At 49.6% G+C, this 25,729-nt stretch overlaps 2 protein-coding genes across 2 annotated transcripts; both read right to left on the bottom strand.

Annotated features, from left to right (window-relative positions):
• Nucleotides 1–240: 240 nt before the first annotated feature.
• Nucleotides 241–6,515, bottom strand: Guca1b (guanylate cyclase activator 1B). The gene is made up of 4 exons (XM_021639964.1): nt 6,309–6,515; nt 2,849–2,998; nt 1,343–1,463; nt 241–368 (listed from the first exon to the last, which is right to left on the bottom strand). Exons 1-4 carry the CDS (start codon nt 6,513–6,515, stop codon nt 241–243), a joined length of 606 nt encoding a protein of 201 aa, XP_021495639.1.
• Nucleotides 6,516–15,480: 8,965 nt separating this feature from the next.
• On the bottom strand, nt 15,481–24,647 carry Mrps10 (mitochondrial ribosomal protein S10). The gene is made up of 7 exons (XM_021640010.2): nt 24,557–24,647; nt 21,176–21,240; nt 21,022–21,094; nt 18,280–18,416; nt 17,271–17,379; nt 16,224–16,313; nt 15,481–15,833 (listed from the first exon to the last, which is right to left on the bottom strand). Exons 1-7 carry the CDS (start codon nt 24,602–24,604, stop codon nt 15,750–15,752), a joined length of 606 nt encoding a protein of 201 aa, XP_021495685.1. The 5' UTR covers nt 24,605–24,647; the 3' UTR covers nt 15,481–15,749.
• Between the last annotated feature and the right edge of the window lie 1,082 nt (nt 24,648–25,729).

The raw sequence follows: 25,729 nt of genomic DNA, 5'->3' as shown, positions 1-25,729 counted from the left end.
CCTCTTCCAGGGGCAAGGTGAAGGAGTACCCCTACAATGCCTCTAAATCCTGAAGAACCTGAACCCCAAGGGGCTTCCTCAGCCATGGCTCTCCCACACTGGGAATGTCAGGAAGTCCACACCAAGCCAGAGTGGGCCTGAGCCATCCAGGTCAGCGGCCCCTCCTGCTACTTTGAAAAGCTGGGGGACCCTGGAGGAGTCTTAGAGGGGAGTGTGGGCTCCTGCAGGATCCCTGGGCCTTCAGAACATGGCACTTCTCCGCCTTTGCTGGGTGATCCAGCCGCCAGGGTTGACATCCATCTGTAGCATCTTCATCACCCACTTGTCACGCTGGGCACCTTCAATGAACTCAGTCAGAGACAGCTGGCCTGGTGGGAGAGACAGTCACAAGGGGAGGGGCAGAGGTGAGGACCCTTCTTCTGAGCAAGCCTCTTGTAACTTACAGATGTGTGTGTGTGTGTGTGTGTGTGTGTGTGTCCTCAAGCCAATCAGACGACAGTCTCCACTGTCACTCTTCAGAAGAGACACTCTTTCTTTCTTAGAGTATCACTATGTAGCCTAGGCTGGCCAGACATTCACTGTGGAGACCAGGCTGGCCTTGAACTCACAGAACTCTTCCTTCCTCTGCTTCCCACACCTTCTATCATCATCACCATCATATTTTTCTGTGTATGTGTGCCTACACGCTCACCACAGTGTGAGTGTGAAGGTTAGGGCACAGCCTGTAGGGGCTGGTTCTCTCCTTCAATCACATGAGTACCAGAGTCTGAATTCAGGTCATCAGGCTTGGTGACAAGCGCCTGGATCCATAGGACCACATCTCTGGTCCCTTTTTATCTTTAAAGATATATAAATATATAACATAGAAACAGATTAAATAGTATATAAATATAAGTATTCATAAATATATTAAATATTATATATACATTTGGGCCTTGGAGAGATGGCTCAGTGGTTAAAAGCACTGGCTGCTCTTGCGAGGACCCAGGTTCGAATCCCAGCACCCACATCATGGCTCCCAATTTTCTGTAACTCCAACTTCAGGGATTGGACACTCTTTTCTGGCCTCTTTGGGCACGCCATGCACATGTTGCACAGATTTACACGCGGGCAAAACATATATGTAAAATTAAAAGAATTCTTTTTCTGTTTATGCTCAGTCTTCATCCAGCTACTCTCAGAGGACTTGTAACCCCCTACCAACGTGTGCCCCGGTGTTTTGGGCTCCCTCCCTGCCATCCTCTTCCCAGCCAGTTCCCAGACAAGTATATCAGTAGTGGGGACGTGGGGGGGTGGGGGCATCTCCCACAGACAGCTTCCCCACAGGCCGCCTCCCTCTTACCATCTCCATTCTCGTCCACCAGGAGGAAGATCCTGTCCACCACCTCCTCAGGCGTGAGCAGCTGACCCTGATGCTCCAGGTCTAGCTCCGCCCTGCAGGCTTTCTTCAGCTTGTAAATTGCCTGCCAGAGAGAAAGAGCTGGGTTCCTCTGACAGACCCTCAGGGGCCTGTGGACCCTTAGTGCCACCTCCCAGCACTGGCCCCCAGGCAACACATAGCCCAGACATGCTGGTTACACTAGCTGGAGTCATGGGAGAGGAAACCGCAACTGGAAAAACACCTCCAGTGGTGGTTTTGTTTGTTTGTTTGTTTGTTTTGAGGAAGGGTTTCTCTGTGTAGCCTTCGCTGTCCTGGAGCTCATTCTGTAGACCAGGTTGACCTTGAACTCCCAGAGATCTGCCTGCCTCTGCCTCCCAAGTGCTGGGATTACAAGCATGTGCCACTGCCGCCCGGCCTCATCATTTCCTTCATTAAGGATGGATGTGGAAGGACCAGCCCGTTTAGTGGAACCAAAGAACTTTAGAATGAGAGACCCTTCTTTCACCAATTAATTTAAGCCAATTAACTACTTACTTAAAACTAATTAATTAAAAATGGAGGGGCTGGAGAGATGGTTCAGGGTTAAGAACACCGGCTGCTTTTCTAGGGGACCTGGGCTGGATTGTCAGTGTCCTCACGGTGGTTAACAAGCCTGTCTCTGCAGCTCTAAGGGACCCCCTCCTCTGGCTCCTGAGGGCACAGCACCCTCCTGGTACCACACCGTCCATGGAAGAAAGACATTCATACAAATAAGATAGTAAACTATACATTGCTTCACAAGAATAAGGCCAGGCATGGTGGCGCACGCCTTTAGTCCCAGTGCTCAGTAGGCAGATCTCTATGAATTCGAGGCCAGCCTGCTCTACAAAGTGAGTCCAGGACAGCCAGGGCTTGTTACATAAGAGAAACCCTATTTCGAAAAACCTAAAGAAACAAATACACATCACACCTGCTTCTCGCCCCACAAATAGAAACAATTTTGATTTTTGTTGACTTGTCTTTAGTGTTAATTGGTTGTTTCTGTCACCTTGAGCGGACTGAGAGCTGCCTAGAAAATGTTAGGCCTCCAGGTATGCCTGTGAGGTGGTGTCTAGCCAGCCAGATCAAAAGGCTTCCGGCAGAATGAATGACTTAACCCACTGGTGGACACGAAACCTGGGTGGGCTGTAGAGCATGGAAGCTCGATCTTTGCTGGGTGTAGCCTGGCTACTTTCTGGCTGTCCTGATGGGAGCAGCTTCCCCCATCACACGCTCCAGTTACCACGCTCTTCTGCCCACGGTGATGGACAAGAGACGGGGACAGTGAAACCACGCTGAGCCAAACCAGGGCTTCCTGCTTCGAACTCTCCCTCCGAACACTGTCACAGCAGTGAGAATTTTGACTCACAATAGTTCTCGTGCATTTGTTTTCTCTCCATGTGAGACGGATTCGCCCTTGCAGCCGAGAACCCCCCCCCAGACACTGACCTCCACAATGTCCAGCAGCTCCAGGCGGTCGATGCAGCCATTGCGGTCCCGGTCGTAGATCTTGAAGGTCCACCTGAGCTTGTGCTCCAGGGTGCCCCTCAGAACGAGGTTCAGGGCTGCCACGTACTCCAGGAAGTCGATGGTGTTGTCCTGCAGTGAATGTGTGCACCGTGAGGCCCCCAGGTCCCCGGCCTCACCTCCCCAGGGTGCAGGTGTGACTCCTATGGACACCACATCCCCAGACTCAGCGTTCCCTTACCCCTGGAACCCAAGAGGCCTCTGTGTCACTGAGCATGCTGTTCTCTACCCTGGGACCCCCGCTCACTCACTGCCTCACCCCTCCAAGTAGCTGGTAGGGCAGGCCCACGCCACCAGGTCCTGAGAACTGTTCCTCATTTGTCTAGCTTTTTCTACTCTTATATCCGCTCTCAACATTACTCAGTTTCCCCTTTGCTCCCCATGCTTTGTGAGGCTCATTGATTCTGACATTGCTCCTTCTTGGCGTAGCTCCTGCCCTGTGAGGTCACGGAAACCCTGGGACCGTTTCTGGGACAGCTCTGGCTGGGGTTAATGTCCTCTGTGCACAGCTCTAGTCAGTAACTGTTGCCAGAGATGGACGGACGCACCCATCGACTCAGAGCAAGCCGGAGGTGCCTGGGAGCTGAGCTCTCCTGCCTCTCCCTGAGTCGGCTGCTCTGTGCACCAGCCCTGCAGCTGCTGTACAAGAAGTTCAGACTTGCCGGAGGCCAAGCCCAGATACAGTCTTAAAAGCTCAGCAAACAAAAAGAATCCTGGCTAACGGAAAAGATGGCTTCAGCTGCTCCTGCCCCATGGAGGTCAGAAGAGGGCACCGGATCACCCGGAACTGGAGTTATGGATGGCTGCGAGCCACTGTGTGGACGCTGGGAACCGAACCCGGGTCCACTGAATCTTGAGCTATCCGTCCATCCTCAGTCTACCCCCAGGAGCAGTATTTCAAGGGAGAGGAAGGGCAGAGGTTGGAAGCTGAGGCAGGCGGATCTCAAGTTTTACAGGCCAGACAGGCCCACATGGTAAGACCCTGTCTCAAAACAAACAGGGGCTGGAGAGATGGTTAAGAGCGCTTGTTCTTCTGGAGAGCCTAGGCTCAGTTCCCAGCAGCCACAGGGAAGCCCACAACCATCTAAGGGATCTGACCCCCTCTCCTGACTCCCACGAGCACCAGGCACACAGCACGCTGCATATACATACATGCAGGCAAGATTCACATACATACAATATCTAAAAACAACAACAAAGCTTTGTCCTCGACATGTCCTTGGACTGGTTTGAAACAGGGTCTCTCTGTGTAGTCTGGTGTTGGCCTCACACCAGCAATGCTTTCCAGAGGCTGGATGGCAGCACGGACCGCCACACCTGGCTGGCAATGCACCATCTTTCGCCCATCTTTTCTCATCATTTAATTTAGACGAACACTACCCCCCTCCCTGCTGAGGTTCCTACAGCCTTGAGGAGGGTTAGGGTTAGGTCTGAGAGGTCAGAGGTTGGCTCTGTGCCCTGTAGGTGTTTCCTGACTGATCTCAGCAGAAGAGGCTCCACTGACTGGCCTGAAACCGCCCGGCCCACCCTCTGTGCTGACTGGACTAAGGGTGGCCTTAGATACCCAGTGGCATCCCACGGAGTTGGCCTGACACAAGTTCTTCTGTACCAGGATGGACGGTCCTGACAGTTTCTTCGACTCGCCCACGTATCCCTCGATTCATGGAGCCATAATAGGCTTTATAACTCTATTACAGGACTCAGGGCACCGGGCGTGCTGTTCCAGGGGTTTAATCCCAGCCCTCAAGTCGCTGAGGGGGGTGGAGCTAGGTGAGTTCAAGGCCAGCCTGGTCTACATGGAGAGGTTCAGGCCAGCTGGGACTAGATAGAGAAACCCTGACTCAAAACAAACAAACAAACAAAAAACCCAAAATAAACAAACAAAAAACCCCAACCAAACAATGACAACAAAAACAAACCAAAAAACCAAGACAACCAAAAGGACTGCAGGACACTGAACCAGATAACCTTTGAAAATTAAGCCCTTTTTTTCATATAATTCTTTCTTATTTATTTTTTATTTTATGTGAATCAGTATTTTGTCTGCATGCATATGTGCCGCATGTGTGCCTGGTACCTGCAGAGGTCAGAGTTGGGCTCTGGATCCCCTGGAACTGGAGTTAGAGATAGCTGTGAGCTGCCATGTGAGTGCTGGCAGCAAGTGCTCTAACCACTGGGCTGTGTCTTCAGCCCCCTGAGTTAAAATGAGGTTTTGTTTTGTTTTTTAAAGTAAAGCTAGCGTCTAAGAGATTTTAGCGCAGATTTTATGAGGTAAAGTTGAGAGAGAGAGAGAGAGAGAGAGAGAGAGAGAGAGAGAGTAAGAATGTGGGTCTGTGCTTCTCAAAGGGACACTCGATTGAATTAAACTAAGATTGGAATGGGGAGATGGCTCAGCCGGTAAAGCACTTGCCATGCAAGCATGAAGAGGGAGTTCCTTGCCTAGCACCTACACAAAAGGCTGGGCACTGGGGCTGGAGAGAAGGCTCAGTGGCTAAGGGCAGGCACTTCCCTTGCAGAGGACCTAGTTCTGTTCTCGGCACCTGTGTTGGGAGGTTCACACCCACCTGTAACTCCAGTTCCAGAGGGTGCATTGCCCCCTGCTGGTCTCCTCGGGCACTGCACTCACGTGCACAAACCCACACGTAATTTAAAAAGCAATAGCTCTTTGGAAACACTGAGTGGCACTCGTTGCTGTCCCTGTGCTGAAGGCAAGAGCGGATTCAGGAGGGATTCTGGGTTTACTGTCCAGCCAGTTGGGTGAGGTCCAGGCGATGAGACATGGTGTCACAAAAACAAGCCCTCTAGGGACTGACAGCTGAGATCAAGCTCTGGCATCCATGAGCACACAGCGGTACCCTCCATGCATGGACACATGAATGCAAACACACACACACAGGTATGCACACACACACACACACACACACACACACACACAGGCACACACACAAGCACGCATGAAAGCACAAAACTAATCTTTAAAAAAGGAGAGTTGAAAAGGTCTTTTGGCTCTACCCATGCACCTCCCAGTGTGAAGCCCCCACCACAGGGAAGAACTGAGCAGCCTCTATCTGAGGGACCCTAGCAAGGGGGCGCTCCTGACCCGCGCCAGGATAACCGGGACACCTTTCTTCCTTGTCACAGGGGCTCTACGGGGTTTGAAACACCATGTCCTTTTGCAGCAGGGCCTTGGCCTAAAATGCCCAGAGAATGCGCAGGCCGTGACTTTGGCTCTCGGGAAGAGGGTGTAGGGGCCAACGAGAAGAAGAGAAGAAGTGTGGGGGACAGGAAGGGCAAGGGGCGGGGAGAGTGGAGCTGTGGTCTCACTCTGGGGGCTGGAGGGTGGGCAGGGCGCCGGGTCCTCCCCGTCAGGGCTCCTTCTTACCCCGTTCTTGTCGAAGGCTCGGAACATGCCCTCCACGTACTGCGTGGCCTCCTCGTCGTCGGCGACCTTGAAGAAGCGCTTGAACTCGTGCATGAAGAGCGTCCCGCTGGGGCACTCCACCACGAACTTCTTGTACCACTCCTGCAGCTCGGCCACGTCCATCTCCCCGGCGGCCTCCGCCTCCTCCCAGCTGAACTGCTGCCCCATCTCCGCTTTCCGCTTTTCCGACGGCGAGCGAGCTCCGCCGAGGCCTCCGCTGACCTCAGGCTCAGGTCCTCCTCCTCCCTCTCCTCGGTTTGACCATGGTCTCGGGGAAACTGAACTGGATTGGCGGTGAAGGGGGGCAGCCCCAGGCCGGCTTAGCCCCGTAAAGACCATTAGGAGATTTCCGGGTAGGTGTGACCTCCAGCTGGCTAAGCTCCCCAGCCCCTGCCCTTCGCGCAGGTCCAGCGAGAGGCAGCACACCACGAGCCCTGGGCGCTTTCTTGGCCCCAGCGGTGTCCTCAGCTCCCTTACAGAGGTTTTCATTTCCCAGGCTAAAGGACAAATGCTTCTCTCCCATTAGCTCCCAAGCACTAGCGCCCGGGCAGGACCCGGGTCCGAAGGCTGGCCAAGGGCTTACAGTAAAGGCCACGTGAACTTGCTTTAGCAGCAGTTACGTTAGCTAGCATATTCGTTACGTGGACCGAGTGTGTATTTATTACACGTTGAATCAATTGCATGTTCATTGCGCGTGACTTTAATCCCAGCACTGGAGGGCCAGGAGGCTGCTGAGTTCAAAGCCACTCTGGGCTGCCCTGTTGAGACAGGCAAAACCCGTGTCTAACCGAAACTATCAAATTATATATTATGCTGTTAGGTTTTATTTGTTTTTTGAGACAAGGTCTCATACTGTAGCTCTGGCTGGCCTGAAACTCACTGTAGAGACCAGCATGGCCTTGAACTCACAGAGACCCCCCCTGCCTCCGCCTCCCAGTACTTGGCTATAGTTTATGTGAAAAAGGGTGTGTATGTATGTATGTATGTATGTGTGCACCATGTGTGCAGTACTTATAGAGGCCAGTAGAGGGTGTTGGGTTCCCTAGATCTGGAATTACATTCATTGTGAGTCACCACTTGGGTGCTGGGAACTGAATCTGGGTCCTCTGAACAAGTGTTTTTAATCACTGGGCCAGCTCTCCCGATCCTTGTGCTGCTGCTGCTTCCTCTTCCTCTTCCTCCTTCCCCTCCTCCTCTTCTTCCTCTTCCTCTTCCTCTCCCTCTCCCTCTCCCCCTCCCCCTCCTCCTCCTCCACCTCCTCCTTCTCCTTCTCCTCCTCCTCCTCTTCCTCCTCCTTCTTCTTCATTTGTTTTTTGGAGACAGGGTTTCCCTGTGTGACCCTGGCTTTCCTGGAACTCACTTTGTAGGCCAGGCTGGCCTCAAACTCAGAGATCCTCCTGCCTTTGATATGGGATATTGGCTTATTGTGTTTGGGCATGCACCTTGTATCCCTGATCTTTCTAAAACTTTTAACATGAAGAGGTATCATGTCAAAGGCTTTTTCAGAGTCTAAAATCATGTGGGTTTTTTTTTCTTCCAGTTTGTTTATATGGTGGATTATGTTGACGTATTTTTATAAGTTAAACCATCCCTGCATCCATGAGATGGTGCCTACCTGATCATGTTAGATGATGTTTTTGATGTGTCCTTGGATTCAGTTTGTGACTATTTTATTGAGTATCTTTGCATCAATGTTCATAAGGGAAACTGGTCTGAAATTCTCTTTCTTTGTTGGGTCTTTATGTGGTTTAGGTATCAGGGTGACTGCGGCTTCGTAGAATTAGTTTGGTAATGTTCCTTCTGTTTCTATTTTGGAGAACAGTTTGAAGAGTATTGGTGTTAGCTCTTAATTGTGTACTGAAACTATCTTGCCCTGGACCCTTTTTTGGTTGGGAAACTTTTAATGACGGCTTCTATTTCCTTATGGGTTATAGGGTTTTTCAAGTAGTTTACTCAATCTTGATTTAACTTTGGTAAGTGGTATCTATCAAGAAAGTTGTCCATTTCATTTAGATTTCCAATTTTGTGGAGTAAAGCTTTTGGAGCAAGACGTAATTATTCTTTGGCTTTCCTCAGGATCTGTTGTTATGTCCCCCCTTTCGTGTCTGATTTTGTTAATCTGAGTACTTTCTCGCTTGCCTTTTGGTTAGTTTGGCTAACGATTTGTCTATATTGCTGATTTTTTCAAAGAACCAGCTCTTGCTTTTGTTGATTCTTTGGATTGTTAAAGGTGTGCACCACCACTGCCCGGCTTATTTGTAAAAAGATTTATTTTTATTACTTTAAAATTGTGTGTGACTGGGCATGGTGGCGCATGCCTGTAATCCCAGCACTCAGAGAGGCAGAGGCAGGAGGAGCTCTGTGTGTTCAAGGCCAGCCTTGTCTACAAAGTGAGTCCAGGATAGTTAAGGCTACACAGAGAAACCCTGTCTTGAAAAACCAAAAATAAATAAATAAGTGTGTGTGTGTGTGTGTGTGTGTGTGTGTGTGTGGTGTGTGGTGTGTGGTGTGTGTGTGTGTGTGTGTGGTGTGTGTGGTGTGTGTGTGTGTGTGTGTGTGTGTGGTAAGGGTTGTGATCAGGTGAGTGCCCCTGGAGAAAGAAGAGGGTGTCCGATTCCCTGGAACTGAAGTTATAGACGGTTCTGTACTGTCCTCCGACAGTAATGTCACTGCTTGTCCCCAGGCAGCATTTCCGTGGTTTCAGCAGCCAACTGCATGACTGACCGCCCACCCACACTGGCTCACAGGTCTTGGCATCCTTAGTTGTTTTTTATTTGTTTATTTAGCTAACTCTTTTGTGTCTGTGTGAGTGCAACTGTGGGGGTCAGAGGGCACTGCCAGGGGTCTGCTCCTCCTCCTACCCTGCTGAGGCAGGCACTCCCTGGTTCCTCCTGCCCTGCTCCACACTCCTGTGAATTTCTCAACGGTTCTCCTGTGCCCACCTCCCACCTTGCGGTGTGAGTGCCAGGACTGCAGGTGCATATGACCACACACAGCTTTTTCTGTGGGTTCCGGGGACCCAGCTCAAATTGTCAGGTTTGTGCGACTAGAACGATCGCCTACGGTGCCATCTTCCTGTCCTCCGCCCCTTAATTGCGAAGGGCACCGCATCTCCCCCATTCACCTCTGCCCCAAACAGCAGAGCCTCTGGGAGCATGTTGCGTACAGAATTTCTCAGGCTCCAGAAAGCCTTCCAGGGCTCCCTAACACACTGGAGTTTGAAAGCACCGGGCCTTGTCACCACCAGCGCTTTGCTGTCTTTGAAGCTCAGTTCTCTTGTGTCTCCCCTTTCATTTATACTAACTGGGTCACTTCAGTACTTCATCACCCGGATGACATTTGCGACCAAGATCTGGTGTGATCTTGTTCTCCGCCACCTGGCCCATTTCCTTTTCCTGGTGCCCAACTCAGCACTTTCCTTCCCACCTGGAGCTTTGACGTCTCTGTCATCCTCCCCATCTAACCCTCACCTGGCCGGGTCGGGTCCTCACTGAAGCTGTCTCCTGCCTGCTCGCTACCCCCTGGCCTGCACCCAGGAAGCTGAGAGCTGCAGGAGAAGAGTGGGAGCTCTCCAGGCCACGTGCATCCTCGTCACCCTACGCGTCACCCTACCCTGAAGCCATACTCTCTCCAGGTGACTCTCTGCGCTGCACCCTGCCTCACACCTACTCATCCTCGGAGACCCCAGCCCTGCCTGAGTTTGGTGTGTCTGCAGAGGAAACTGGGAGGGCACGAAGGTGGAAGCAGACAGGGGCTGGAGTGCAAGAGGCACCATAGTGTGAATGGGAAGTGGAGGAAGTCTAAACCCAGGGGGCAATGGGATGTGTGTGTGTATCGCAAACACTCATAAACGTAAAAAAATAAACCTTTAAAACTGATTATAAGAAGAAACAAATTGTATGTGGGCCTGATGACACAGGCCTATAATCCCAGCCCCTTAGGAGCAGGCACGGAAAAGTGTGTGCTCAAGGCCTTAGTGAGACTCTTTTGTGTGGCGGGGGTTAACTCAGCAGTAAGCACTTGCCTAGCCTGTGGGAGGTCCCGGGTTCCATCTCCAGTATCCCCGGGGAGGGGTAAAATGCTAGGACTGAATCACAACTTGACGCAGTCTCCGGCCAAGGACCTCAAATTGGTGAGGTTTTCAAGTGGTCAAGTGCCCCTGACCTGTCCTATAAATACCGCTGACCTACTGAGGCATAAATAGATCACTTTAAAGAGGATTAACAGTCCGTGGCGGGGGAGGGATCGCTTGAAGTGAGTGACAATAGGAAGGGTTTAAAGACAGCAGGGCTAAGCACGGAGGATTTGCCAAGAACCCTGGGGCTGCCGGCGGCCAGCTGCACGCCTGCACGGGGCAGAGTCTGCTGACCCCAGGCAGGCCTGGCTGAAGCCTGGCTGTCAGTTTCCAGGCTGGGGTCCTTCCAGCACAGCAGAGCCTGCCTTGCTGAGGCCCAAGCACTGCGTCGTCCCCTCACTCCCCGCAGGCGCCACCGCTATGTCCTCGACTGTCTTTGTTTACGTTGTTTTCATCCCTTAGGACCCCCTCCTCCCAACCAATCTTTTCTTTTAGTGAGAAAAAGGAACCGTGAAAAGGGAACGGGAAATAAGGTTTGGACATACTGAGACGAACATGGACACTTGAGTTCTTCAAATAAAAATAAAATTAGGTTTTGTCAGTGAGTGTGTGTGTGTGTGTGTGTGTGTGTGTGTGTGTGTGCGCGCGCGCGCGCATGTGTACAACTGCACAAAGGTCAGAAGACAATCTTCTGAAGTTGGTTTTCTCCTTTCACCATGCCTGGTCCAGGAAACAAACTCAAGCTGTCAGGCTGAAGTGGCAAGTGCCTCTACTTGCTGAGATGTCACTGTGGCCCACGGCCTCTTCTTCTTTCTTTTCTTTTTCTTCCTTCCTTCCTTCCTTCCTTCCTTCCTTCCTTCCTTCCTTCCCTCCTTCCTTCCTTCCTTTCCTTCTTTCTTTCTTTCCTTTTTTCCTTCCTTCCTTCCATCTGCCTTTTTGTTTATTTGTTTAGGCAGGGTCTCTCTATGTAGGCCCGGCTGTCTTGAAACTCATTAAGTAGACCAGGAAAGCTTAGAACTCAGAGATCTGCCTGCCTCTGCCTCTTGAGTACTGAGATTAAAGGTTTTAAGGTGTGACCATGTTTGGCTACAGCCTTTGTGTGTGTGTTTTGAGACAGGGTTTCTCTGTGTAGCCTTGGCTGTCCTATACTCACTTTGTAGACCAGGGTGGCCTTGAACTCACAGAGACCCGCCTGACTCTGCCCCCCAGAGTGCTGGGATCACAGGTGTGCATCACCGCTCCTGGCTTTTACAGCCTCTTCTTTGGGGACAGGTGTCACTGTAGCTCAGGCTGCCTTAGACTTAGGGCATCCTCTTGTCTCAGCCTCCTCAGTGCTGGGATTTCAGGCGTGAAGTCCCAGACTTGACTCATAGCCCCTTTAGGTCCCGGGTTTGTCCCTGTCACTTACCTGAACTCAAACCTCCATTTCTTGGCTCATTTTCAGCTGAGTTAAGTGAGCAGGTAGAGCTGTTGAGGCGTCAGCGCTCTCTTGTAAAGGGGCTCGTGACATCTGAGCTTTGCTGCTGTAGGAGTAATCAGACGGCAGGTGTGGAGGGCAGCCCTGGGAGAGACTTGGCACGGCATGCAGTCTAAATGGGCATGCCACACGTGTTGCCCCGGAAGCAAAGCTCTCAGCCACACTCAAAGCCAGTCTCTCTCCCTGTCTCTTCTGGGTGGTTCTTCACAACACACAAGCATCACACCACTGCCCCAGAGGCGCTGCCCTCAGCTGAAGCTACTTAGTCAACATCTTTCGTGCGCCCGGCTCTGTGCCAGCTGCTTTATCTAGACCAGTGTGCCAAGATGAATAGGTAGGTAGTTCCCTGCATTCCACTCTGGAGTAAACCCCACTGCTAAGTGTCTTGCCTGGGTTTACAGCAGCCGATGTCTGAAGTCTCTCGTGCTAAGTCTGACTCCCACGTCCTCATTTCTCTGCCTGGCTACGTTTGGTGGAGGAGCTCTAATAAACAGGATGATCAGCTGGCCAGCGCGCTCGGACCCCGGCTTCCTGAACCACTGTGGCTTCTTCTTGTGCTGTGTGTATCTGTAACAGGTGGAGGCCAGGGTGCTGAGCCATCTCCCCGGTCCTCCACCGTGCTTTTTGAGACAGGGTCTCTCCCTAAGACTGTGAGCCTGGAACTCACCAATTCAGCCAGACTGGCTGGCAGCAAGTCCCAGCAGCCTCTGCCTGCTTCCTGACTGCTGGGATTGCAGGCACGCTGCACATGCCAGCTTTTTAACGTGGGTTCTGGGGGATTGCTGCCAGGTCATTGTACATGGAGGCACTGTACCAGCTGAGCCATCTCCTTGCTCTTTTTTTCTTGAAATTGGTCTCGTTCTACAAACTAGGCTAGCCCCACACTGTTGGCAATCTCCTGCCTCAGCTTTTCACTATGGCTTGTTTATTCACATCACTCCTTTTGAAGTGAAACTTGGCATGGGACTAGTTTAATCTTATCAGTTCTGTGAGTAAACAAGCAACTTCAAACAAATTCAACTACCGTTGATATGGAAGAGTGTTCTTCTCTTCCTCCCAGCAAGCTTTATGGAGCCTGAAGCACACACACACAGTACCCCAGCTCGTCCTAGGTTGAGGAGGGACTACAAGTTCAGGCCCGGCTTTCGTTAATGGTGTGACCCTTTTTTCCCCCATATCTTATTTATTTTTATTAATTACACTTTATTCACTTTGTATCCCCCTGTTCCTCCCTCCCTCCTCCGTTCCCAATCCCACCCTGCCTCTTCCCCACCCATGTCCCTCTCCCAGCCCACTGATAAGGGAGGGTCTCCTCCCCTTCCCTCTGATCCTAGTCTATCAGGTCTCATCAGGAGTGGCTGCTTTGTCTTCCTCTGTGGCCTGGTAAGGCTGTCCCACCCCCGTTCAGGGGTAGGTGATCAAAGAGCAGGCCAATCAGGTCCTGTCAGAGACAGTCCCTGTTCCCATTACTATGGATGCCACTTGGATACTGAACTGCCATAGGTTACCTGTGTGCAGGGGTTCCAGGCCATCACCATGAGTGGTCCTTGCTTAGAGTATCAGTTTCAGAAAAGACCCCTGTGCCCAGACTTTTAGGATCTGTTGCTATCCTTGTGGAGCTCCTGTCCTCTCCAGGTCTTACTATCCTGAGTGAGGTATCCCAGAAGCAGAAAGACACACAGGGTATATACTCACTCATAAGTGGATATTAGGCATAAATATAGGATAAACATACTAAAATCTGTATGCCTAAGGAAACTAAATCAGGAAGGAGGACTCTGGCTAAGATGCTCAATCCCTATTCAGAAAGAAAAAGAGGATGGATATCAAAGGAGGAAGAAAACAGGGAACAAGACAGGAGCCTACCACAGAGGGCCTCTGAAAGACTCTACCCTGCAGGGTATGGAGGCAGATGCTGAGACTCACAGCCAAACTTTGGGCAGAGTGCAGGGAATCTTATGTAACCCTGTCTTCAAAGGATGGTTTGGCAGCTAAGAGCTCACTGCTGTCAGAGGACCGAACTTCATACCCCACACCAGGCAGTTCGTGGGAGCTTTGAAAGGGATGACCTTTGGCCTCTTGCACACATAGCCATGCAGAGATACAGAATTAAAATCACATAAAAGATAAATGTTGGGAAAAGCGCTAGTTTTTGCTGCAGCACCTTATTTCTTATTGTGTGCTTGGGGGTGCACACGCACAGGTCACTGGACAACTTGGGGCGGTTCCCTCCCACTGTGTGTTCCGGGGGGTGGGGAAGTCAGGTGTCTTCCCCAGTCGGCTAAAGAGCTGACGGCATGTATCACTCAGCTAAGTGACCTGGCTCACTGGTATGCATCTGGAAACAACTGGAAATGGGTGCACACCAGAGGCAGGCTGTGAGGCTCAGCCGTGGTGGTGAGCATCTGTGCTGTTTTCACTGACTATGAAAGACAAACACCCCAAATCTTCTGTGGGTCTCGGCTCCTTTTTAGACTTGGACCTTTTATGCGAAAGTGTTCCAGATAGCTGCTTTGCTAGACTCAGCATTAGTCTTGCTCCTGTCTGACCAGCAAGTTCTTAATTCCGAAGCTTGCTCCTGGCATAAGTACATACTCTATGAATGACAGCCAACGCCTGAGCTTGAGGTCAGGCGACGGGGCTGTAATTCTTCCCACGTGATGACAGTGATAGAAGTCTAGCAATAAGCAGTGTGTGTTAGAGCACCGACTCTGATACCAGGTCGGGAAATTCGGTGTAAGCGAGCAGACACAGGCCTGCTTAGGCTGTAAGAAAGGAAGTGTACCCCTGTGGCTGCTGTGCCAACCGCTCTCTACTCAACCCAAGGCAGAAAGTGCGACGTTTCAGCCAGTGTAGCCTTGCCTCCTTCTGGGCTTTACATGAAATTGAATTTCAGGGATAAGTACGTATCTTCAAACAAGGCAGGGACACCTACCAAACAAGAGGGCTTATCCGTGAGGAACTGAAGGAGAAAGATTTACTTGTGCCTAGCTGTACTGGAAAGCCAGGTTCTAGTTAATCCCTGGAATTCACAATTCTTAGTGCAGTTCCCTGAACGGAAGCTTGACGAGTGAATGAGTCGCAGGACAAATGAAATGATGCTCAGCTTCTTGAGAGCAGCAATTCCCTGCAGTGGCCATGATAGTGGCTCCACAAGGCTCTGGGCTCCACGAGCTCTGTGTGTGTCACAGTGTGGATTCAGTTTCTTAAACAGAGTGCTAGGATCGGCTCATCTGTTGACCGTCACCTCCTGGCAGCATGTGCTGGGCTGCAAAAACGAAAAGACCAAAGAAACCTCTAACTGCACAGCTCTCGTTTAACCACACAGGTTGTTTGGGGAACTTCAAAATAAAACTGTCTACAATAAATGTATCATCCATTTTCTGTTGCATGTTCTTAAAATTAGCACAAACTAGTCAGGTGCGGTGGCATGCACCTTTGATCCCAGCACCTGGGAGGCAGAGGCAGGTGGATCTCTGCAAGTTTGAGAAATAAGAATGAATGAATGAACGAATAAATAATAGATAAATAAATAAAAATAAAATTAGCACAAGCTATTAACAGGTGAGTGGCGCTACGCAAGTGTTTAAATCTGATTCTTTAGTTTCAGGTTATACAGAAGTTTGCTAATGTTTGTTCAAAGCAGAACACAAGCAAAGTCAGGTATAAAGAACGGACACAGTGGTTCTTCCCTGAAGCCACGCCTGCCACCATGATCCCCTCGGCTGCTCGGGCATGAGGACTCAACAGAGCACGGTCAGGCGGAACGGCTTCCTTTGGGCTGGAGCGTTTTCCAGGGAACACACAGCAGGCCTTTGACTTTCAGATCCAGCACAGGCAGGTCCGAGTCTCACGCTTTGCTTCCTTCTGTCTCCTGGGCAACTGTTCCCCACATTGGCTCCTTGATGTGTTCGGGCAACTTCTGTATCTGTGTCTGAAACAGAAACAAACCAAAGTAGACCAAACGGAAACACAGTGTCGACTCTAAAGCAAACTGTTTACAACCCTGATCCCCTGACCTGTCCCACCTGTCCCCCTAGGCTGCCCTTGCCTTCTTAGGAGGCCTTGCCAGGAGAGGAGGGAGTAAGCATGGTGCATAAGCTGCCCAGCCCCCAGAGACTGCGGAGAGGGGCCATCCCGCCGTCTCCAAGGCTAAACAACCATTAGGGAGACTTCTAATGGGGCTCAGTGAGGACTTGAGGGGTGGGGGGTTGAGCCTGACTCTGCTCCCAGTGTGCCACAGGCCATTTCCCCCATAGCCAGGACAAGGCTGGAGAGCAAAACAACCCAGCTAGCCCTCAGGAGGCAGGAACTCCGGCCGTACCTTTGTGACTTCCATGGCCACCCCTTCGGGTAGGTTTCGCTGGATATACTCCAAGTAGACACTGGCCGTGCACCCAGTCAGGTGCTTCAACTAGAACAGAAAACGAAGATGTCCGCCACAATGCCAGACCACAGGGTTCTTTCGTTCTTTCTAAGTGCTGAGGCCTGTTCTTCTAAGAAATCTTATACAGAATCCCATTTTAAAACATGTAGGAGGGCTGGAGAGACAGCTCAGTGAGCCCTGGCTGCTCTTGCAAAGGACCCAGATTCAGTTCCCAGCACCACGCAATGCACAGCTGCCTGGAACTTCAGTTCCAGGGGATGCAGTTCCCTCTTCTCATCTCTGCTGACCGTAGGCACCAAGCGGTGTGCAGCCATACATGCGCTCATACACTAAAAATTAACAAAGCTGCCGGGCAAGGTGGTGCACGCTTTTAATCCCAGCACTTGGGAGGTATCTAGGCTAGCCTGGTCTACAGAGTGAGTCCAGGACAGCCAGGGCTCTGTGATACTGAGAAACCCTGCCTTGAAAAAGCAAACCAACCAACTAAACCCCAAATCAATAAAGCTAAAAAAGCTTTTAAAAAAACCACCGTGTAGGGGCCAACTAGAGAGCGTAAGGAGTAAGGCACTGACCTCAGCCAGACAACCTGAATACGCTCCCTGTCACTCACATGCTCAACAGAGAACCAACTATCACAAGCTGTCCTCTGACCTCCTGACATGGGTAGTGGCATGTGCCCCTATCCCCACAAATAAACAAGCATTTTGTTTGTTTGTTTGTTGCTTTTTGAGACAGGGTTTCACTGTATAGCTGTGGCTGCTTACTCTGCAGATCAAGCTGGACTGGAACTCACAGAGATCCATCTGCCTCTGCCTCCTGAGTGCTGGGATCACAGGCGTGCCCACGCCCGCCCTCTACCACCCAACACAAATAAATAAATGGGTTGGCTGAAAGGAAGGGCTGGGCACATGGTAGAGTGAGGTCATGTTACATGCTAATGAAGCCTGCTGTTCCTGGCACCTCGATGGGCAGAGTGAAACCCACCTCCAAACACCTGTACAGCGTCCTCATCTCATACTGAACTCTGTGCTTCTTGAAGATGTGCACTGACTTGAGAAGAGTAAAGCGCTCTATTTTCCTTGGCGGTTCATGTCTGAAATGAATGGACAGAGCAAACTGAAGCTCAGTGATGTTACGTGTGAGTCACTGATACAAAGGCATCATAGAGCAGGTTTGCAAGTCAGGCTCGCTCAATTACAGGCTAACTGCTGGTCACTGGCTACCACTTGTCAAGCCTCCTCGTAACAGCTGCTGTCACAAAACTCAGGCCAAAATAAACACTTCAAATACAAGAACCTCTTCCCACACCACATTCAAGCAGTGCAAGAATGTGCACACACACAGCCTGCCACCTGATACCCCTTAGGTTCCCCCCTCATGTACCAAGCATGCCTGTTACCAAGAGCAGCAGCACCGCTGAACACAACTGTAACGGCTGCTGTTTTAGGGAAACTTCTGGATATCCTGACGATCACAGAAACAGTCTGTTCTGGGAAACAATTCAGTCTTCTGTTTTTGCTGCAAGCGTAGACTGGCAGAGCCTCAGGCGAGCCTGTTCAACACCAGAAGGAGCAGGTGCCAAGAGGCAGCTCCAATTTAGGCTCCAGTGACTGCAAGACTCCAGTGAGCTGCCCAAAGCTCACCCTATTCGAAGCTCCCAGGGAGCGGGTGTTGTTCAAGGAAGTTGCACATAATGGAGGTGTTAGCCAGTCAACTATCAAGCCCGGACCGTGCCTCAGAGACCCCTGTCTCACAGAGATCCCAGACAGTCAGCAATTTCCAGAAAAGGTTGCTCTCATCTTCCATGTTTCCTCATTCTAATACTGGCTGACAGGAAACAACACCACTTTGCAGGTTAACACAGGACAGGCTTCAACTTTACCCACAGATTTATCCTGTCTCACAAGCTCAGACCTACCTGGGATCACGGTCAGCTTCCTGTCTAATCCTATGATGGCAAACAACAGGTCAGATTAGGAAAGGTCATACTTACACTTTAATAGAAATGCCAAGTTCTTTGGCAGCGAGCACAGCAAAATACTCATAACTGTCTAACACAGCCTTGTCATGGGCCTTCACTAAAATGGACAGGCGTTTGTACAATGTGTCTGGCTCATCAGAAGTGGTTATCTAAAATAAAAAAGACAAGTTTTGGTTTTGGTTCTTGTAATGTTTAAAACTAGCAAATTTAATGTATTACTGTTTGAATGACTTCAGAGTTTAATAGTAACTGAGAACAAAAGCAAGCGATGTTCTGAAACTGTCAGCTTATGACCTTCCCACCCTGCCAAAGTCTACAACCTTCAAGGTCACCACAACATCACTATGGATGCTCCAGTTTAACTAGCTTAGCCCCCAGCCCCTAGTGAGAAGGGACTCAGAGTCTGCTAGCAAGTGACCTGGTTGTGAGTGGGGACTGAAAAGCTCTCCACTGGTGGCTGACAAGGAGATCTGTATGATCCCTGTTCCAACGTGTGCACTGTTTAAGGTAGGATAATGTTGCTTGTGCTAATGCTCATGGCATTTCTACAAGGACAAACTGAAAACACAAATTAAAATGCTTATAAATCGTTAAACACTGCAATTGTTATACAAAGTGCAGCTAGCTCTATTCATGCCTTTTTACTAGGATTTATTCATGTATGGTTGGCCTGTCTTCACACAGAAATTACTCATGTCTAATTAAAATGTTATGACACTGGCTGGACCTTCCACACTAATACCCAAAGACCTTAGAAATAATGGGCTTGACATTTCTGACTTCTTCCAAGAGGTGAATTATCTTCATTTCATTCAGCCATTAAACCAGTAAATGTTATTACTAATCCAGTGAGTCAGGGTTAAATTACTTCACCCTTGAAAAGAGAGCTACTTAATAACCAAGAAGGAAGGCATCTATTCGCAATTATTCCAAATAAGATGGCTGCAAAAACAGAATTAAATGATCTTTACATCAAAATTGGAGCTGCAGAGAGGGCGTATTCTTGTAGGGTTTGTTTTATTTACTAATTTAATTTTCTTCTTTTTATTTTTTATTTTTGTGGTGTTAGAGAGTGCTAGGCAAGAACTCTACTACTGAGCTAGCCTTAAGCACCCCTATTGGGTTTTAAAACTATTGTGAATTTGCAGCAAGTCTCAAAATATTTCTGAAGATGTCTTGTGAGATCATTCTCATTTTAGTTTGGGCTAGTCTGACGTCTAATATCACAAGGTCTGATGTCTCAGAGGTCCTTAAGTACCAGAACAAGTCGTAAAGAGGCGGTATGTGCATGCACGTACATACACACGTATGCACGCAGAGGTCCGAGGATAACTTCTCTGTTCCTACGATGTGGGTTCTGGGAAATGAACTCGGTCAGGTTGGGGGCAAGCACCTCCACTCGCTGAGCTACTTTCCTGGCTTTCTATCGTATTATTAAAAAGCAAAACATTTAAATTAAGTTTATTTGTCGGTGTGCATGCTATGGCCTACATGTGGAGATCAGGACACCTGTGGGAATTGGCTCTCACTTTTTACCATGTGGGTCCTAGGGACTGAACTCAGGTGTCAGACTTGGTGGCAATTGCCTTTACCCACTGAGTTACCTCACTGGCCAGACCATATATTTTGAAACAGGGTCTGTCCCTGAACCTGGAGCTTAATGACTGGGCTGGCCTGTCAGGCTAGCAAGCCCCAGGGGTCTCCCTGTCTACTCCCCCCAGCACCAGCTTATGGGAACGTGCTCCTGCACCCAGATTTTTATGTGTACGCTGCAGATCCAAGCCTGGGTCCTCATGTCTGCCCAGCAAGCACTTTCCTCACTGAGGTAACGCCCAGCCTTTCAGTCACCTCTTACAGGTGTGGCCCTGCAGCGTCTGAGCTAGAGACCAGCATCTGCACATACTGCCATGGGTGTGTCGCCAATGCTCACTGAGTGAGTAAGGAAACACAGCAGCTGCACACTGTAGAAGAGACAGACAATCCCGTGGGCTGGGATGACATAAATGGGCTCGCACCACACTACAAAGATTAATTTTTAGAGTGGAAATGGAAAGATATGGAACTTTTAGGACTTCAGAAAGACATCTCAAGTAACCTTATCACTGAATATAAGGCAGGAGGATTAGGAGTTCAAAGTCACCCTTGCCTACACAGCTGGTTCAAGGCTAGCCCGGGATAGACAGCATCTTGTCCTGAACTCTGTAAGGTCACATAGCTACTTGTGTTTTCCCGCTGCTGTGTCAATGACTCACTTCAATGTGGGCAGAGCACTGCACAGGCCCAGGCTCAACATTCAAAAGAAAAGACTTGAAGGCCACAGAGAGGTTCTTTTCTGTAACTCAACATCAAGAATTCAGTGTCACTCATTATCACACTCCTGAATAATGCCGAGCTAAGAGCAAGAAACTGCTCATTACCGGTTATTTGGGGTAAGTAAAATACTGCTTTAGGACATACTGACAGCATAAAAAATCGCCCAGGAGTTCCCAGGAACATCACAGTCTTCACTGTGCACTTGCTGGTTTTCTAGGACAAAGAAGTCTATGTGTTTGGGAAACAGGCCTGAATGAAGGAACCAGGAAAAAAGGAAATGACTAACGTAATTCCTTTCGCTGCTGCTGTTTTCTGAGATGGGGCTGCATGTAGCCCAGGCAGGCCTTGAACTTGCTATTAACCGAGGATGCCCTACCTGCAGCTCCTTTGTCCTGGGGTCAGAGGCTTTCCATGCCATGCCCTGCCTGATGGGGCACCTACCGTAGGTTTCGTCAAATCCTTTGGAATGTCCATGTGCAGGCTTGACCGTGGCACCCACTTTGTACTGCAACTGCTGTGTGGGGAGAGAGGAGCCTCAGTCAACAGCGCGGAGCCCTGTTTTCTAGCACAGCTAAGCAATCTAGCTCATACTTACAGCAGGAGGCCACCGGCTTTGGCTATAGTGCTCTCAGAGCCATTCACAGACAAATTCCCCAATTCCTAAAAAGAGCGGAGGAGACAGGTGTCAGAAATAGTCAGCACCCAGAGCAGAGGTCAGAAGGTACATGGTATTCAGAAAAAGGGTCTCAACCTACAGAGGAAGATACTGGGCACCAGGACGACCAAATCAGACTTCGTCAAAAACAAAGTGCTGGCTGAGCAGTGGTAGCACACACCGCCTTTAATCCCAGCATTTGGGAGGCAGAGGCAGGCAGAGCTCTGTGAGTTTGAGACCAGCCTGGTCTACAGAGTGAGCTCCAGGACAACCAGAGCTACACAGAGAGACCCTATCTTAAAAAAATGAGTTCAAGGACAGCCAGATCTACAGTGTGAGACTCAGAAACAAAACAGAGAACAACAAAAACTTTTAAATTACTTGCTTGTATAATTTAATCTGCTAGCAGTTGGAATACTCCTGGCTTGGACGAAGCACCCTGCTTGTAAATCACCTACACTACTGCGCACACCTCTCCCGTACCCACCACTGACCGGGAGAGCTGCCCTAACCCAGCACAGCACAAGCCCTTGTGGTGGGCGCCCCCTGGTGGAACTGTTTTAGGAGGCAAATGGTGGTGAGAACCCATGGTTTCTCAGCCACGCAGAAACACTTTAAATTTTCCTGGGATTGACAGTATAACCCTGGTCAGGCATAGTGGCGCACACCTTTGATCTCAGCCTCAGGAAAGCAGAGCCATGCAGATCACTGTGAGTTCCAGCCCAAGTCTGCTCTGCAGAGTCTAAGACAGCCAAGGCCACACAGAGAAACCCTGTCTCGAAAAACCAAAAGCTTGGAAAGCAGCAAGACAAACTCTTTAAAACTACAACAAAGATGGAAGTTAACAGGGAGGCACAGGTAAAGCTTAATTAAAACTACTAATGGACACATTTAAAACAGCCTGCGCTTGGCATGCTGGCGAATGCTTTTAATCCCAGCCGCTGGGAGGTAGGAGGATCTGAGTTGGGGGCCAGCCTGGTCTACAGAGCAAGTTCCATAAAAGCCAGGATTAAACAGAGACCAGTCCACGCGTCCACGTCCTTGCTCTTTACTTCTGCTGGGAGACCCGTTTCCAATCTAATCTGGCTTACAGGTGAGAGGAGACACCAGGCACAATGCATCTCATTCCTCACGCTCATAGCAAGCGCGCCTACATCAGTGAAACAGATACTGCGCTTCCCAGGCATGCTCCTCCTCTGAAATCGTGGTTCATTTGGGGCTGCATGCAACACAACCTGGCCTCCAGGAGGAGAGCTGAGGATGGCCATGGGCGCCCAGTATGTCTGCCCGCACCTCCCACTACATCAAGCGTAATTTTTTTTTTTTAAGGGTGTGTGTATGTGCAGATCTGGCTAGATAAAGTTTTCTTACAAGTGCAAAGATTTCAGTCTATTTTTCTTTAAAAAATCTCAACATGTGTGTATGTTGAGATCTCACATGTACATGCATGTGCAGGTGCCAAGTGTGTAGAAGCCTGAAGAACCTGCTGGGTGTCATCCTCTGTCACTGGCCACCTATTTCTTAAGGCAGCGTCTCCCTTGTCCCAAGACTCTAATCTTCTTGGCTAGTCTGGAGGCTTCAGCAGAGCCTTGGAACTGTGGGTCACAGGTGAGCATGAATGCCAACCCCTTGTTAGGCTGGTGCTGGGATCCGAACTCACGGCTCATGAAACCCAGTCCTTAAGGTTGCACAGGTGTTCTTAACCTCCTCTCCGGGGTCTGTACGTTTTTCTTAAGAATGGTGGTTATGCCAGAGTGTGCCAGGACCTCTCATGAGTCCTTAGACAGAAGGCCTGGAACCAAAACTCACTTAGACATTACTCGGGACTTTGGTACTTTCACTCCCTCACTGGTTTACAGTGGACTTTTCCAAAGCTGTGAGTTCTACCATAATAACAAACGACAAGATGCAGAAACAGACATGAGAATAGAGCTGTTTTTTCTATGAGGCTAGATTCTAAAGCATTACACTTCATTAAATTTGCTTTTGCAGGCTGGAGAGAGGCTCAGAGGTTAAGAGCTCTGACTGCTCTTCCAAAGCTTCTGAGTTCAATTCCCAGCAACCACATGGCGGCTCACAACCATCTGTGAGATCTGCTGCCCTCTTCTGGTGTGCAGGCAGCACACTGTGCACACGAATCTTTAAAATAATTTTGCTTTGGAAAAGTTTTCCTAAAGAGTTAACTATTTAACCCGTGAAGACTACAAGGCTGCAGTGATGCCTCAGCAGCTCTTTCAGAGGACCTGAGTCCCACTGAAGGCTAAGAATGTGTAGTTCAGTGGCGGAACCTTTGTCTGGTGTGGGCAAGGCCCTGGGCTCAATCTCTAGTACAAATATATACATATGTATATATATATATATATATATATATATATATATATATATATATATATATGTGTGTATATATATATATACTTTTTTTTTTTTTGAGACACAAGTTCACGGAGCCCAGTCTGGTTTTGAACTCTATAGCTGAGAATGATTCTGAACTTCTGATCCTCTTGCTTCTATCTATCACGTGCAGTGTATTACAGGTATGGGCCACCATCTCTGGGGTATTGTCTAATAACATGCCTAATAACAGTCAAACACTGTAGCAACTGAGCTACATTCTCAGCCTCCCCCCTCCCCCCAGTTGTTTGCATTTGGAGACAGTCTCACTAAGCAGAGCAGGCTGGTGGCAATCTTCCTCTTGCTTTCCAAGTACTGGTATTACAGTGTGAGCCCTCGCGGCCGGTTCTCAGCTTTATTTTCGAACCTACTAAAGGCCATTGGTAAACTTAACAAAGGTCCCGAGGCCAAAGTTCCTGAGAGCCACCTAGTTTGTTTTTAATTTAAATTTAGGATCTCGGTATGTAGCCTAGCTATCCTGGAACCCAGAAGCCCGCCGGCCTCAGCCTCCTCAGTGCTGCGATTAATGCCTGGAGAACGCCTCGCAGGTTCTCCTTCCTCAGACCTGACCTCGGAGCCCTTCCCAACCCCCGGGGGGAAGGAGGGCGGCTCACAGCAGCTCCACGCGAGGTTTCCGAGAACCCCGCCCTGGCTCAGCTCCTAGGCATCCGAGGCTAGCTTCCTGTCTGCTCTGCTCTCGGGGTTTTCATTACCCTTTTCCTTTGTGGAAGGGAGGTTTCTGAAAATGCTTTTCTCATTTTCCCTCTCTGACAGGCTATCGAGTTCTCGTCTTGCTGAATCCCGCGCGAGAAAAATCCGCCCTTCTCTTGTCGCTTTCTAAGAAGACTAGGAACCAGCCGGGCAGGGGGTGGCAGCGGGACTCGGCGTCGGCGCCTTCGGCCGGTCAGGGTCGCCCGCCCGCCCCTTTACCTGCTGCAGGCGCCGGCACACAGCTACACACGCTGCGCGCGCCGCCATCTTGATGCCCTGACCTCCCAGGAGCGCTTCCGGGATCACAACATTGTCCGCGAACCATAGAGTTCGACAAAGAGAGAGTGTCTCTATGTTGAGGCTCTGAAACAACCATAGAGACGTGGCTCCTTGATTTTTTTTTTTTTATGCATGTATTATTACCTGATTCATTTAATTTTTTTGAGAGGGTGCGTCGCTTTTGCTGTCTGGATAAACCGGCTTCAGCCCTATCTGGTTACCAGGTTCTATCTATATGCTATTTATAATCCTATTTGTCTTGGGTGGTTCTGTTTGGTTGGAGAGAAACACAACAAAACACATTCTTGGAAAGAAATTTGCTGCTACTACTAAGCCCAAATTCAAAAGCCGTTTTATTCTGAAACTTTATTCACATCGCTTGGAACGCCTGCCTTGTTGATGGAAAATTCTAAGCTTTGTTTAACAGACACTTGGAGCTCTGGTCTTCATTTAGCTGGGTGACTGGATCAAATTTCTTCTTTACTCTGAATCCGTTTTCTCATTTGTCACGTGGAGGTGAGGATAAATGATACTTGCAGTAGAGGATAAACTGAGATGCTGGTAGGGTATTTGGTACAACACCTAACACATGACAGAAGTCATCTCAAATTTATCACACTAGATCTCTTCTACATCCCGGGCCTTAGGAGGTTTAAGGGAAAATGAATAAGGATCAACTTGATGAGAATGATGTATTGTATCTCAATAAAGCATCATGCAAATGTGAAGTTGTGGCTCCCACAAGTGGTCATTGGTTGCCTTACTTGGCAGGCAAGAGAACTAAGGGCAGGATGATTTGGTTCAGATGGCGCCTCAAACTGATGGAAGAGCTGAGAGCAGAAACAGCTCCTTTGCTGCCCCTCGGGCTGCCCTCTACGTGGAGGTGTTTCTGTTCCTCTGTGTGGAAACAGAATCTTCATTAGTACTTGGCTGGAGTTGGCTGTGCCGTGCGTGGGCAGGTAACCCAGAGGCCTCCTCAGAATTAGGCTCTCTAAATTGTGACACTCAGGGTGGTCCCTCCCAGCCAGTGGTCTGTGCTGACAGTGCCACAACCTTCATCTCCTGGCTACTTCTGAACTTCCCATCCATCTCTCCGAGATGGCTGGCAGCCAG

The sequence above is a fragment of the Meriones unguiculatus genome, chromosome 16, assembly GCF_030254825.1.
Source record: "Meriones unguiculatus strain TT.TT164.6M chromosome 16, Bangor_MerUng_6.1, whole genome shotgun sequence".
NCBI lineage: Eukaryota > Metazoa > Chordata > Mammalia > Rodentia > Muridae > Meriones > Meriones unguiculatus.
This window is presented reverse-complemented; position numbering and strand designations above follow the sequence as displayed.

Excerpts from the sequence above, each read along its gene's own strand:
- Guca1b (XM_021639964.1), bottom strand. The coding sequence starts at position 6,515 with ATGGGGCAGCAGTTCAGCTGGGAGGAGGCGGAGGCCGCCGGGGAGATG. Across the intron at positions 2,999-6,308 it reads GAGCCTTCGACAAGAACGGG|GACAACACCATCGACTTCCT; the intron begins GTAAGAAGGAGC and ends CATTCACTGCAG. Across the intron at positions 369-1,342 it reads GGTGGACGAGAATGGAGATG|GCCAGCTGTCTCTGACTGAG; the intron begins GTAAGAGGGAGG and ends CTCTCCCACCAG.
- Mrps10 (XM_021640010.2), bottom strand. The coding sequence starts at position 24,604 with ATGGCGGCGCGCGCAGCGTGTGTAGCTGTGTGCCGGCGCCTGCAGCAG. Across the intron at positions 16,314-17,270 it reads CGCTGTACAGGTGTTTGGAG|TTGAAGCACCTGACTGGGTG; the intron begins GTGGGTTTCACT and ends TTTCTGTTCTAG. Across the intron at positions 15,834-16,223 it reads TGGCCATGGAAGTCACAAAG|ACACAGATACAGAAGTTGCC; the intron begins GTACGGCCGGAG and ends TTTCTGTTTCAG.